Below are 15,196 nucleotides of genomic sequence, written 5' to 3'. Positions count from 1 at the left end.
CCACGGAGGCGCTGCGGTGCGGGCTGGTCCTCCCAGATCCCGCACGACGGGGGGCGGGGGCGGGGGCGTGGCTGCGCACGCCCCCGCGCCTTTCTGAGGGTCGTCTTCCGCCCGCAGTCGTTCCTGTACTCCATTAACCAGACGATCTGCCTGCGGTTGGATTCCATCGAGGCCAAGCTGCAGGCCCTGGAGGCCACCTGTAAGTCGTTGGAGGAGAAGCTGGACCTGGTCACGAACAAGCAGCACAGCCCCATCCAGGTCCCCATGGTGGCCGGCTCCCCCCTCGGCGCGACCCAGACGTGCAACAAAGTGCGATGGTAAGAGCAGAGCGCAGCGGCCTCCTTGCCAGCCCGCCAGGCGCGGTTGCAGGGGTTGTGCACACGCGGGCATCTCCACCGAGGCTCCGTGGCTCCGGGTGTGGCGAGAGGAAAGCACACACGTGGGGTCGCGGCTCCTCGGTGCGGCCGGGACTGTCGCGTGTCCTTTGCAGCCGGCCCACCAGATCCTCGAACGTGTGCGTTTCTTCCCTGTCCCCTGTCATGGCTCTCAGAGGCCAGTGCTCGGGAACGTCCCCGCGCATCCTGCCCTTTCCATCCTGCCAGCAGTTACTGTGCCTCCTGAGAACCCGCGGGGCGGAAGCCAGCAGCGCCTCGGGGGTTCTGTGCCGTGCCCGTCTGTGGCCTGTGTGTATCTGTCCATCCAGGGGGCCCTGTGGGATGCCGGGGCTCCTGGCACGGCCTGCGGCTTGGGCTCTGGCGTCAGTTTCCGTCAGCCTTGGCGGCTTGGCTTTCCCACGGGGGCTCCAAGGCGGCCGCACACGTGGCGGCAGATTTGTCTTGTGGTTGATGAGAACCTGAGTAGTTTCGCTGAGGCCTCTCTCGCTGTGGCCTTGCTGCCCGTGTCGCTGGGTTCTGCCCTGCCCTCGTGCCCCGGGGCAGGAGCAGCGATAAGGGGCGTCTGGCGGCGAACGGGGGCTCCTGGCTTGGGTTGGGAGTGCTCATGACACGCTTCACTTCCAAGGTGGCCACGTGTCCCATGCAGCTGGGACCGCTGTGGGTGACCCGGCTGTGTGGGCATGACGGATAGTGCCCTGGTGTGCTTGGAGCGCCGGGCGGCCCCACGCCTGGTCTCTGGCCCTGAGGGGCAGTGCGGCTCAGAGACGGGCTTTCACCCTGTGTTTGTAGGTGTCCTGCCGGGTCCCGCGCGCTCCCTCCAGCTGAGCCCGCTCTCTGCAGGCCCCCCGCGCCCCCGTCAGAAGCAGCGGCTTTCAGAGCACTTGTTCTGTGACACCCTCTTATCCCCAAGTGTAAAAAAAACGTAATTTATAATGAAAAAAAACAGCCCAGTATAATGGCTCACTTGCAGCGTCGGGAGAAATCAAAGGGGGTAGAGTGTGACATGACAACACGCATTTCCGTGGGGGACGGTTGGGTGAGAGGCGCAGGGAGGCAGTGAGCGGGCGCGGAGTCCTGGTGGCGGCGGGGCCCTGGCACACGCCCACGCGCCCGGGATCGCAGATTCCAGTTGGTAGCGGAATCTTACAGAGTGATGAGCCATTCTGGAACTTTCAAATAAAGCAAAACGTACTGGTTTTAGACTTGAATGATAGCGGAAATCCTGGAAAACTTGTTACGTTAAAATGACCCAGTAATACTTGGTGCGCCAGTGTGGGCTCGGGGAGGCTGCCGGGCTCAGAGAGCTGTTAGGATCCCGTTTGTCCCCTGAATGAGCTTCTGGGACGCGGACGTTTGTGCAGGCGGGGTTTTGTTAGAGGAGAGTGTCTCACGCGCCCAAGGACGGCTCCACCCCCTGGCCCGCGCCCGCTAACCGCCAGCCGGGGCCTGTGCGCGTGATGCCCACTGGCTGGGGCCGTGGGAACGGCTGCTGCCAGGCGTGAGACAGAGCGGCGCGGAGCGGGGAGCCGGCCTGTGCTGAGGGCGGTCCTCCTCCGTGTGGACTCCCTGACCTGTGTCCGGAGGAGGTCATTGCCGCGTCAGGGGCGGTGCCGACAGAGTCTGCCGTGCAGATGCCGCAGTCAGACGCAGGCGGGCGAGTCCCGGGGCGGAGGACTGCTGCCGACGCTGTGGTTTGGACCTTGCGAGCAGCCGGGTCTGGGATTTCGCGTGTGACCGGAGCAGGGCGTGTTGTTGGGAGGAGAGGCCTCTGCGTGCCACGGGCCGCCCTGGGCTGAAGCCTCGGGGTGACCTGGCTCAGTCACGTGCTAGGGTTCCTTATCTGTTTCCAGGTTCCTCGTCTTGAAAAGTAAGACAAGACGGAGGTGACCTAGGCCTGCCTTTAGGGCTCCGTTTCCGTAACCTCGAAGCTGGGGGCTGGGAGAGCGGTGGCACCGCTTCCCCGGTACGTGGGCCTCCAGGCGGCGAGCGTGGCCTGCGGGGCTTCGGGCAGCAGGTGGCATGGCTCGCTGGGCCGCAGGGCGCCGCCAGCTTTGCCAGCTTGCTTCAGCGGCTCCTGGATCGCAGGGCTGGTGGGGAGCCGCCTTCGGCAGCCCCCTGGGTAGAAACCGCACCACGCTTCCCTCTGCCCGGAGCCCAGAGCTACAGCTGCTGTGGTTTTCTTTGTGTTGCCAGGCGGTAGATTAGAAGGAACGTTTTCGGATACTGCCCCGGATGCAGGCCGTAGCTAACCCGGTCAGCTCGGCTCGGAGTGAGCGTGCCGGTAACGCAAAGTCAGCCCCGGAGAGCGCGCTCACTGGGTCTTGGCACAAGTTCGTTCACATTTTTCATAAAGCTGTTTATGTATAGAAACTGGTGTAAGCGTAATAAAGGAGCAGTCCTTTTCCAGTTTTCTGCTAGATGTGGCGTTAGGTCGTATGTACGTGAATGACTTTTAAAGAATTAAGACAATTGAAAGCTGCTAGCGAGAAATTTTGGGGAGGAGTAAGGGATGAGAATTTAATCCCAGTATATCACTGAAAACGTATATTTTAATTAGAGAGTTACTAATGTGCAAACACAAGAGTAAATGAGATTTGAGGTATGAAATGAGGGTAGTGAGTGGACACAGGAAAGGGAATGTCTCCAAAACAAATTAAAAATCGGTTAATGCTCTGAGTGACCAGGTGCTTTCACCAATTATTTCTTTTGGGCCTTAGGTATTTAAAACGTAAGTTAGAAGCATGTAAGTTCTGGATTACTTTATCTGTAAATCGTATGTTTTTTAAAAATAATGAAGATTTTTTAGGCCCATATTGTGGATGTTTCATGAGGAAGCGTGAGTGTAATTGAACCAGACAGACGGGGGCCCCTTATTTCGAGGAATTGGGTGGCGGGTGAGACGCCGTCGTCTGGAACCCCAGGGGCCCTTCCGCTGGGAGAGGCCACCTGAGACCCAGGGCCCGCGGCTGTGCCCTGGGACCACCCCGTCCCCTGCTTCTTTCCCTAGACCGCGCTCCCAGCTCTGGGACTGACTTGTCCCCCTCCCCCCGCTCCCCCGCGTGGGCAGAAGGCTACCAACCCCAGGTGGCATTTAGCATCCAGATTTTCCGATCGTATGCCTGAATGAGATTCTTTAAAGTCCAAGAAAAAGAAATGAAAGAAAACCTTTTTGTTTGATGCTAAAGCTTAGCCGTCGCAGTAAAACCGTGAGGCTGTGTGGTCAGGTTCCGTCCGCTGGGGTCTCCCTGGGGAGGACAGTGGACTTGAGTCGTGGCAGGAGGGTGCTTTTCTTCCCTGAAAGTGCACCGTACATTCGGATTTTGCGTGATTGTGATTGTGCCCCGCGAGGAGCTGCGGCAGGTGCGCGAGTTGCGGAAGGGCCTCGGCCTCAGAATGTGGGCCGCGGGGGTCCGCCGTGTGGACAGGATGTTGGTGTGTGATTCATACAGATCAGCGGAGAAACTCCGCTCTTGGGCTGCTTTGAAGCCGGACACCGCGACATTTGGAGAAGGTGTGGGGAGCAGGATGTTGCTGAGCGAGGCTACGGCCCCAGCTGGTGGCCGCTAGGGGGCCGGCAGGACAGTGCCCCAGGGTGGTGCCTGCCCGCTTTTCCCTGGTGCCTTCCGGGGCCAGCCCGTGTGAGGAGTCAGAGAGCCGCCCAAACCCCATGCCCCGGCTTGCTTTTCGTTAACGGGACACATTGACTAACGAAAAAGGGCTCGTTTCTTATTTTTAAACGCAGTGTGTTTTTTTTTTTATGCACAAGTGGTTTGTTTTTATTGAGATGTAATTGCCCTACAATAGAGTTTTATTTTTAAAAAGTTAAAAAGGTGTGTGTGTGTGTGTGTGTGTGTGTTTTTAACTTTAGTGTACTGCTACAGTTTTAAAACAATTGTAGTAGTCAGGGGCCTCTTGATAATACTCAGACTTACTAGTGATTTCTTTACAAGGTAATCTTTTTTTTCCAAAGAGATCTGTCCTGTAGGACACACGACGGAAGACAGTGATTTTCTTTCTTTTTCTCTGAGCTGATTATTGATCAAGAAATTATTTAAATTCCTTCTACTGTGCTGGCTGCTGAGTCTGTTTTATTTCTCAGAGGGCCTGTTGTTTTAAGTGTTGGTGGATGTTTGTGGAAAGGCGATTTTTGAGACTTTGTGGCTTCTGTGTAGAGAGAGGTCCCCTCCTGAAGTCTGTCTTCTGGCGGTCCCGGTGAGGGGCCGTCCGTCTTCACACATCTCCACTCTGGGTCATTGACCTTTTCAGTCAGGACCATAGCATTTGGTATGCTCTGGAATGTGACGGACTCCATATCAGGCTCTTTGAATTGTAAAGAAATGGTTTGGTTTCAGCCATGATGAACTTGCTTTTAGTTCTTTCCTTACCAAATTTTTAGTTTTTGATATTTCCACTTAATTTTGTAGACATATGGTCTACACTGCTTTGCACAGCCACACACTTTTAGGGACCGAATCAGGATACCCTGCACACGTCAGGGCCGAATTCCAGCCAAGGAAAACTTATAATTTACACACATACAACCTGTGGAAAATTAACCTGATCTGATGACTCAGGTATAGTCAGATAACCAATGCAGATATTAAACACGCAGCCAAGCATTTTGATAGATCACGCACATCTGCTAATTTGGAGTACTTCTTCAGTGTTAGGGTAACTCAAAGCTTGTCATTTGAAATCCGTGGGTCAGTTTGGACTGAATTGCCATCTTAACATCATGGAGTCTTTGGACCCACGAACATGGTGCATACTTCCCCTTATGCAGGTCTTTTATTTCTGAGCAGTCTTCGTTTTCAGTGGGTAGCTCTTAGTCGCATTTGTTCAAGTTTTCTCTGAGTACACCATATTTTCAGGTGCTGTCATAAATGGCATCGTGATTTAAATTCCAGTTTCCAGTTGCTCATTGGTGGTGTGTAGGCATGCAGTAGGTTTTTCTATACTTACCTTTATCCTGCATCATTTCTAAATTCACTTGTTTTAGTAGCTTTTCTGTAGGATTTAAAAGAAAGGGAAGTATTTGGTCATAGATGTTTTTTATATAGAGAGAGTTTTACTTCTCATCAAATTTCCCTACCATTTCTTTTTTTAAGAGAGAGAGAGAGAGAGAGAGAGAGAGGGCGAGAGAGAGAGAGAGAGAGAGAGAATGTGGGGGGGGGGCGGGGGAGAGGGCCAGAGAGAGGGAGAGGGAGAATCCCAAGCAGGCTCCATGCTCAGTGCAGGGGCTGAAGCAGGACTTGAACTCATGAACTCTGAGAACACGGCCTGATCCAAAATCAAGGGTCTGGTGCTTAACCGACTGAGCTACCCAGGCTCCCTGTCTACTGTTTCTTACTTTGCTTCCATGGCTAGGCTCTCTCTCGTGTGTGTGTGTGTGTGTGTGTGTGTGTGTGTGTGTGTGTGTGTGGTTTTGCCTTATTTCCGATCTCTGAGTAGCGCGTCCCATCTCCCAGCGCTCAGTGTGGTGTTGGCTGGGAATCTTCTGCAGACGCCCTTCCTCAGGATGACGAAGTTCTGTTCTTGATTCATGAGAATTTTCATTGTGAGCAGGTATTGCATTGAATGTTCACATGCTTTGTATCTTCTTGAGATGATCATGTGGATTTGCTTCTTGATTCTGTTGTTGCAGTGGGTTATACCGATTAATTTCAAATGCTAAACCAGCCTTGCATTTCTGTCTTAATAAACCTGATGGTCATAGCGTATTACCTTTTTAATGGATTTTTGGATTGACTTGCTAACATGTACGTAAGGGTGTGTGCATCTCTTTTCAGGGGGTGCGCTAGGCCATAGTTTTCTTTCTTGACCTGTCTTTGTTACTAGGATAATGCTAGTCTCAAGAAATTGCTTGGGAGGGGCGCCTGGGTGACTCAGTCACTTAAGTGTCCGACTCACCTCAGGTCATGATCTCACGGTTCGTGAGTTCCAGCCCTGCATCGGGCTCTGTGCTGACAGTTTGGAGCCTGGAGCCTGCTTCGGATTCTGTGTCTTCCTCTCTCTCTCCCCCCTCCCCCCTGCACCTTCCCTACACATGCTCTGTCTTTCAAAACTAAACAAACATTAAAAAAGAAAAAAAGGTTTGGGTAGTCTTCCCTTGTCCGTTTTCTGAAAATGATTCTATATGATTAGTTTTATTTCTTCCTTAAATATTTGATCCAGTTTGTCAGTGAATTGTGAATTCAGTTTTTTTAATAAATATAGAACTTTGGTAAATGTGGAACTCTCGAGTCTTTTATTTAATTTGTATTCTTAAAGGATTTTGTTTTCATCTAAATTCTGGAATTTGTTAACATAATGCTTTTTTCATAGTATCAGTGTATTTCTTAATTTTTCATAAAAATTTTTTTCAATGTTTTTATTCGTTTTAGAGAAACAGAGTGCTAGTGGGGGAGAGGCAGAGAGGGAGAGACACAGAATCGGAAGCAGGCACCAGGCTCCGAGCTGTCAGCACAGAGCCCGACGCGGGGCTCGAACCCACGACCCTTGAGGTCATGACCTGAGTGGACAGAAGCTGAGGTTGGACACTTAACTGAGTGAGCCCCCCACAGGTCCCTCACATATTCTCTTGTAAGTGTCTGTAGCTCCACATGGCATTTAGTTGCTGTGTGTCCTTGGGCTCCTTTGGTTTGTGATAATCGCACAGACCTTGTTTTTATAACTTTTTGAGGAGTACCGGTCAGGCGTTTGATAGGCCGCGCTCACCGGGGATTTGTCTGCCGGGTTTCCCCTGGCTCACTGGGGGCCATAGAAGTCTGAGAGGCAGACCCCCAGAGGCGAAGTGCCTTCTCGCCGCCGTCCCGCCTCTGCAGGGAGCACGCTGTCGCCGTGACTCCTGCCTGCTGGTGTGGCCTCGGCTCCCTGGGCTGAGGTGGCACCGGTCAGCTTTCTCCACTGTCCGCTTCCAGCTGCCCCTTGCATCCTGTGCTCTTGGGAAGGACATCCCTGAGCTCGGCCTCCAGGTAAAGAGTGGGGGTCCCGCTCCGCCCCTCGGGCAGGCTGTTCCTGACCTGCAGAGGAGGCGGAGCTCTTCTTCCCCCTTTACTGATTGTCACTCATCTATATTAGTGGGGACAGACGGATATTTATTTTACACTTTGGGTTAGAATCCAGTAGTCCTTGGTTTTGTTGCTCAAATGTTCCAGCTTTGGCTCTTGAGATTGCTCTGAGGTGGCTCTTGTGTCCTTGGACACTCCCTCCCCCCTAGTCCTTTTGGTGTTTTGTTTGTTTTGAGCACTTCCTTCCTGGCACCACAAGATGCCCAGGCTCACCTGGCATGTCCCCACGGCAGTCCTCCAGTCGGCCGTTCCTCCTTTACTGGAAAACGGGCGCGGAGGCCAGGATCTGAGCACGTGGTGTCTCACCCCTGTGGTGTCACGGCAGCTCTGTGTCCCTCATTGTGGAGCTGGAGACCCGCTCACCCCGGGGCCCTCCTGTTGTCTGGGCTTCCCTCCTGGCGCCTGTTCTGTGGTAGCCACTTTGGGCTCCTCGGGAAGAAGAAAGGATGCGTGTCCCTACGCAGCGCGCTCGTCTGGTTTGGGACCGTTGGCTTGCAGTCCGAGGTTTCGTTTCCGTGCAGGCCTGGCTTCCTGCGGAGTGGGCACGGGGGTCGGATCCGGACCTGTCTGGAGCAGCAGGTGGTCCAGGTTTGGTGCATTAGGTTATCCCCGTTTCTCTGCAGCAGCTGGTTATTTTGGGGAGTTTTTATGCTGTAACTTGCTTATTTCATTAGATACTGGGGATAAATTTTTAACGCTCATTTATTCTTATCCCTAAGAATATTTTTTGGATCCTGGTTTTTATGACTTTTACGTCTTTAACACATAAACAACAGAACTAACCCTGTGAAACAAATTTTGGTAAAGGTTTCATTTGAACGTGTGGGAGGTTGGTTGGGTGACATGAACTGCGGTAAAGAATCCTCTGGGTTTGTGGGCTGACAGTTGCCAGTTGGCACGTTCGGCTCCTGAAAACGCTGGCCCCTCTCCTGTTCACATCCTGTCCATGAGCCCTTGACCCAGGGCTGCGCTTGCTCCGAGGGGACCGGGGAAGGTAGCCTGGCACGTAGTGGACAGGACCACCCCACACAAAGGGCGCAGGGGTCCACGCTGGACACGGGCCCCCCTGCCGCTGTGGGGCTTGAGGCCCTCAGGGTATCTGACGTTACCGTGCTGTCGCAGGGCTGCTCCCCCGCTTCCGCTCCCACCGCGGTCGCGCTCCTTGGACTCTGAGGCCGGCTGGTAGGCAGCTCGGGGTCAGTAAATGTGCTGCGGCCCCCAGCGTTCCGTTCATCCCGGCCCGGGTCCCGCCTGCCGCACAGGAACGTGCCCGGGGACACCCGGGGAGACTGTGGCCTTACAGAGCACGTGTCTCTGAAGTGGAAGATTCTCTACGTGTTTTCTTAGGAGTAGAGAGTGGCATTACTTGAGGTTTTTGCTGGCTTGCTTTCATTGAGGGTTTTTTCTCTGAGATAAATCACAAAAATTAGAAAATAAGTATTATATCAGATTTCCCCATCTGAACTTTGTAAGTAGTTGCTTTGAATTGCAAAAGGTCCGGCCATCCGGAGAATGTGGCCCTGTGAGGCGTATCTGTGGGTGGGAGGGGGGCAGAAATGTTGCCAACAGTGTTTCCATGTTCTGGCAATACCCCTCCTCTCCCAGCCACAGAACGCCAAGCGGGACGTCCCGTGTGACGAGAGCCTGCCCCGGGCGCTCTGCCTGGAGGTGTGGGCTTGGCTCTGTCCTTGGCTGGAGCCCTTGAAGGTTCACGCAGAACTGGACGGCCTGAGGGCCGGCCGTCTCTCCTGTGCCCAGAGCCTGGCTCTCCCTCACTGAGCATCGGGACTTCCCTGGGCAAGGAACACCCAGAGGATTTCCTCTGGACGTGCGAGTTACTTAGTTTCTCCTGCGATGGGGGTGCTCTCGGCGCCTGCCTGCGTGACGTACGGTTTAGGCAGAGAACCTCGTTGTGGACGTTCTTCTCTGTCCTGTGGTTTGATGACAGGTGTCTGCGTCCCCCCAGCACTGAATGTCCACGGGCATGTCGCTGTTAATGATTAATCAGACTTGTTGGCACTTGGTTTCTTATTTCCTGGGGTGAGTGCAGTCAGTGCTTGTGGATGTTTTCCTTGGTGACTAGGAGCTGGAAGCAGGTTCATACAAACCTAACTTCCCCAGGGCACCCCATTGCTCAAGGAAGCGCAAGAGGTGTTCTCTTGGGGTAGCCCCGGTGCACTGAAGCCCTTGGGTGGGGACCGAGGCTACCTGCCTGCCGCACCACTTCCACAGCAGCCTGCCCAGTCGGTGGTGCCCCGCTCCCCCTGAGCTAGCAACGGCTTCAGACCCGAATCAGCGTGCTGTTTCCGTTGGCCTCAGCTCGTCCAGACATTCACCTCTCTTGCCATCCTTGGTGTAGGGGTTCTCTTTGTGAGGTCACAACCGGAGTTTTGTGTGTATGCAAGTGCACGTGTGTGTCTGTGTGTACATGGTTGCATTCAGAATCTGATTATAAGCCCCTGAAATCTGTATCAGTTGTAGCTAATTCAGAGTTTCTTCTTTAAAAAAAGGTTTTTTTTAATCTAGAGAGAGGGCGCACATGAGTGAGAGAGAGGGGCAGAGGGAGAGAGAGAATCTTAAGCAGGCTTAGTGCAGAGCCTGATGCAGGACTTGATCCCAGGACCCTGAGATCATGACCTGAGCCAAAATCGAGAGTTAGACCCTCAACCAACTGAGCCACCCAGGCACCAGAGTTAGAGTTTCTGTAAAGTTCTCAGAGTTTATGCAGATCTGACATCAGGTTCTTCCAGACATTTGCAAGCTCTGGGTCCCCCTGACTTGACGTAATTTTCCCCTCTGTCCGAGGTCTGTGTGTGTTTCTCTCCGAACGGTACGCGCTGAGCTCCTCGACGCATTGGCTGGTCCTGGTGCGGCCTCGCCTCTCCCCCCCCCCCGGAGTGCCCGCCTGCTCCATGTGCCCCTCACCCTCTGGCTCAAGCCAGCTGGTTTCTGGTTTCTCTTTATAAAAACAAGTGGCAAAGACCACTTTGGCACTTTTTAAATGGTGTTTTAATAAGACTTTTTTACCTACATTTTAAAAGATTTTTTTTCAGGTCTTTTGTTTTTGTGGTTTGTGAGTTTTTTGGGTTTTTTTTTGCATGGACTCCAGTAGACTCCTTGGCGTACGTACAAATGACAGTCGTTTCTGCATGAGTGACGAGCCAAGGGGACGGAAATATTGATGTCTCAAAGTACTCCTACTTTTAACATGGCACAAAGCAACTTCCTGAAATGGAAGGGAAGCTGCAGGCCGCTCTGTGAGTGTAGCTTGGAAAATGTTTGCCAGGGCATCTCTGAACGCTGAAGACACCTTGATCTGAAGCCATCAAAATAAGACAGTTCAAATGTGCAACACCGAAAGGGTAATAGACACAGGATTATTTCTGGTCCTGACTAACAAGTGGCTAAGAGCTTGAGAGGTGCTTGGTGACAGGCCCTGTCACCTCTAAGGGGTGAGACCTTGGGCAGGCTCTGACCCTTGCCAAGCGTCGCCCTCAGTGACAGTGAGACAGTATGTGAGGACCGCTGTGACAGAGGCGCTGCACGGGAGCCTTGGTGTTCTTTGATCCTCAGCAACCCTGGAAGGTGTTGGGTTTTGTTTGTTTGTTTTTTTATTAGAGAGAGACAGAGAGCAAGAGAGAGAGCGCACATGCACGAGCAGGGGAGGGGCAGAGAGAGGGGAGACAGAGAATCCCAAGCAGCTCCTGAGCTGTCGGCGCAGAGCCCAGTGCGGGGCTCCATCTCAGCAACTGTGAGATCCTGACCTGAGCCGAAGTCTGATGCTGAACCGACTGAGCCCCGCAGGCACCCCGACGACCCTGTGAGGTTTAAACAGTTGATCCCGTTAAGGCTGCTGGTTCACTGAGGGGCTACTTTCAGCCAGGCCTCGTGGTGCGTGCGGGGCTCAGTGAAGTCCCCCCACCCTCCGTGGGTGACAGTGCCCTAGGCTGTCCCGTGGGCATCGTCTTCTTAAGTTTCCTTTCTGGCTCATGGTTCTTGGTCTCTCTTCTTTCAGTGGCACAAGACCATGGAGTCTAGAGGCAAGAGCCAGAGGACTGAACTCAGAAATGAGGCTTATTCTCGAATTCATTCCTGTCTTAAACACACAGGCTTGACTGTGTCCTGAGCACTCACGTAGGCAGCTGGGGTGTGTCCTTGAGAAAATGGACAGAAAGGCGCCTGTGCACGGGCTGCTGCGTGCCACACTCCTGTGTAGTGAGTGAGCCACGTGGTGGATGAGCGCCGTGAGGGGCCCGTGGACACGGCAGGTGTGTGCCTCTCCTGCGGGGTTGTGCATGTGTGCGGTTTTGTTGTTGTTTTAGTTTATTTTAATGTTTGTTTATTTTGAGAGAGGGAGACAGAGTCCAAAGCAGGCTCCGGGGTCTGAGCCGTCAGCACAGAGCCTGAGTGGAGCTTGAACCCACCAAGTGTGAGATCCTGACCTAAGCTGAAGTCAGATGCTTAACCGACTGAGCCACCCAGGTGCCCCTGTGGCTTTAAGCCAGCAGCACCCATCAGAATCACCTGGGAAAATGGTTAAAAAAGCAAGAACAACTTTGGACCCTCTGGGGGCGGCCCCTAGTTTCCCCAGGGAATTATGGTGTTCACGAAGTGTAGTGGGTTATGGACCGTTCCTTCATTGGTTTTGGTTAGAATGTCCACTCTGCTGCGTGAAGACTTTGGGCTCACATCTGACTTGGCTGCGGGCCTGGGCAGGTTGTCAGCTGGTCCATGCGGTGGCCTGCCAACGTGCCCGGGGAAGGCCCTGCGGTGGCCTCTCCGGCTTTGAGGACTGAGTGTCTCCTTCCATGTGGAGCGCTGGGGCAGTCCTGCCTGCTGTGACTGCCTCTCAGGGAGTGCCTGGGGGCCCTTTACTCAGTCACTGTACATGGACGAGTGATCCTTGTGCCCCCCTCCCGTCACAGGTCACTGGGCCATGTCACAGACATTTTTTGCTTCTGAATGATCCTATTTTATGCAAGAGTATACAACTTGCGCAATGAGCATAATCTTAGAACGAAAACAGGACAGTCTGTAAGTCTACTCTCTTCCCTTAAATTTGGTTTTTATTTAAATAGGAGCTTGGAAAACAAACACATAGTTGTAGGTGAGGGTGTAGAAAATGATTTAAGATTGCCAGAGAATGAATGGAGCATGTAGTTTTAGAGAACAAAGTGGGACGCCTGGGTGGCCCCTGAGTTGGGCGTCCAACGCCTGATTCCGGCTCAGGTCACAGTCTCACAGGCTCACGGGTTCGGGCCCCGTGTCAGGCTCTGCACTGACATTGTGGAACCTGCTTGGGATTCTCCCTCCCTCCCTCCCTCTCTCTCCCTCTCTTCCCTCCACCCCTCCCCCATTCACTCTTTATCTTTCTCTCAAAATAAATAAAAATTTTTTTTAAATGACTGAAGAAGAGAGAAATTGATCAGTGGAACATAACAGAGATCCTAAAATTCCTGCTGAGATTTGACAGCAGTTCGAAGACCGTCCAGTGGGGAAGGGCAGCCTTTCAGCACATCAGCCGGGGCACTCGGACATCCACAGGCAGAGCGAGAGAGATGAACCTCGGTGTCCCATCGTACCTGGGACAGAAGCTACTTTTAAATGGTGCGCACGTTTAAATATAAAACTATAAGCCCTATAGATGAAGATGTAGGAGAAAATCTTTGGGAACCAAGGCCTGGGTAAGACTCCCTCAGACTTGCTAATTAAAGCACCATTCGTGGAAAAAATGATTTACCGGACATGATGAAAATCACAAACTTCTGCTGCACCAAGACCTGTGAGGAGGGCGGAGTCAGGCTGCAGACGTGGTGGGGCGCCGTCTCACCGCACCCCTGACCGGGCCCGACGGCACCCTCGCCCGTAGGAAAGCAGTCTGGTTAGCCATGGACAGGAGGCCTGGACGGATATGTTGCCGAAGAGGAGATACGGGTGGTGAGGAGCACATGATTCTTAATCATCGGGGAGATGCAAGTCCAAGCCACACGAGTGTCCCCCACATCTATCAGAAAGGCGAAATAGAGTTAGCAGCACCACCAGATGCTGGCGAGGATGTGGAGAAATTGGATCTCTCATCCCTCGCTGGTGGGAATGCAAAATGGTGCCGCCACTCTGGAAAAGTCTGGCGGTGTTTTGTAAAGCTAAACACGTGCTCACCACATGGCCCCGCAGTCACATTCTTGGGCATTTATCCCAGAGAAATGAAAACTTGTGTTCACAACTTCTACATGGAGGTCCGTGGCAGTGTGATTTGTAAGAGCCCAAACCTGCAAAAAACCCAGGCGCCCCTCTAGAGTTCAAGGTTAGCAGACCCGTGGGCCACGGCGGCACCGGTTGAACCAGTGGTTGCCCTGCCCCTTGGATGATCTCAGGGGGCTCTGCTGAGTACAGGAAGCCAGTCTCAAAGGTCATACGCGGTGTGATTCCACGCCTATAGTATTCTCGACACGTGAGAACCACAGACGGAGAGCAGCTTAGCAGTTGCCAGGGGACAGAATGGGGCTGGAGGCCAGGAGTGTGTGAAGGGGCTGCTGCTCGGCACTGGTGGCACAGTGGCAGCAAGTGACATGGGTTTACGCGTGGGGTCGACCCGTCCACAGTCACACATGCACACGCAGGTGCACACACACTGGTGACAGAATCTAAGGACTGTAGTCTCATTAACGGAAGTGTCCCAGTGCTGACTTCCTGCTTTCAGTCTCGTTCTGCAGGTTTTGTAGGGGTCACCATTGGGGGCCTGGGACTTGATGTGGTACTTTTATTACTTCTTTAATTATTTCAAAGCAGAACCCGTGGGGGATACGTTCCTGTGTATGTGTGTGTGCGCGTGCGCGTGCGCGAGGGAGGAGGGATCTCTCTCACACACACACACTGCAGCACTACACCCTATAAAGGATTTGTTACATAGGGTTGGCTTACAGTTGTGGGGACAGCCCAGCACATGTGAGGTCTAGGGCAGGTGGGCAGGAAGGAGGGCAATGGGGATCAGCTGGCAGGGGCTGTTTGGTGTCTTGCAGACCAGGGAAAGAAAGCCTAAACCTCCTTTAAAAAATTTTTTAAAATGTTTTTAAATTTATTTTTGAGAGACAGAGAGAGACAGTGCGAGCAGGGGAGGGTCAGAGAGAGAGGGAGACACAGAATCGGAAGCAGACTCCAGGCTTGCTTTCTTAAATGTTTCCATTGTAATATAAATACTGTTATCCATTTAAAAGCATCCTGTGAGCCAGCTTTCCACTGCTGAATTTCACCTTATTCCTTTTGCTTTGTGCAAGTTCAGTCGCATCCCTGCCCCCTGGACGTAGCACCTCTGGGTAGCAGACGCCCGGTGGAAATCGCAGCGAAGGCCTGTGCTTCCGGCAGCCGCTGGGGCAGCGCTTCTGGCAGAGTTCTCGCTGCACGCTCCAGCCTGTAGCTGAACAGAAGAGTTTATGTGTGTTACTTGTGTGACTAATTTTTAATAATTCTATGTCGTGAGTGTGTTTTTGCAATGGATGAGGCTTTAGAATTAGTTAACTCTTGAATCCGTGGATGATTATGACTTGTCACTCCAAGTGTGAGACCAGGTTCAGCCGTGGCCTTACTTGCATTGGTAGTTTTCCGAGTTCTAAGTGCTGAGGAACTTGGTTCCCGTAGATTACTGTGTGCAGGGAGAGGCGCCTCTCAGCCCCTCGGGGCGGGTCGTGTCACAGGTCTTTGTGAGCGGTCGTCAAAGACTACTCCTGGTCACCT

The 15,196-nt window shown here is 53.0% G+C and overlaps 1 protein-coding gene across 7 annotated transcripts in view; it reads left to right on the top strand.

Moving 5' to 3' along the window:
• The window catches only part of BANP (BTG3 associated nuclear protein), a 123,484-nt gene that overhangs the window by 45,204 nt on the left and 63,084 nt on the right, over window positions 1-15,196 (top strand). For all 7 annotated transcript variants that reach the window (XM_029924731.1, XM_029924729.1, XM_029924728.1 and 4 more), the window contains one exon: window positions 118-317. In XM_029924731.1, the coding sequence (XP_029780591.1) occupies window positions 118-317 (200 nt within the window). The remainder of the gene's footprint in view (window positions 1-117; window positions 318-15,196) is intronic.

The sequence above is a fragment of the Suricata suricatta genome, chromosome 16 (genome assembly GCF_006229205.1).
Source record: "Suricata suricatta isolate VVHF042 chromosome 16, meerkat_22Aug2017_6uvM2_HiC, whole genome shotgun sequence".
Lineage (NCBI taxonomy): Eukaryota > Metazoa > Chordata > Mammalia > Carnivora > Herpestidae > Suricata > Suricata suricatta.
The sequence above is the reverse complement of the archived record's forward strand: the minus strand, read 5'-3'. Positions and strand labels throughout refer to the sequence as shown.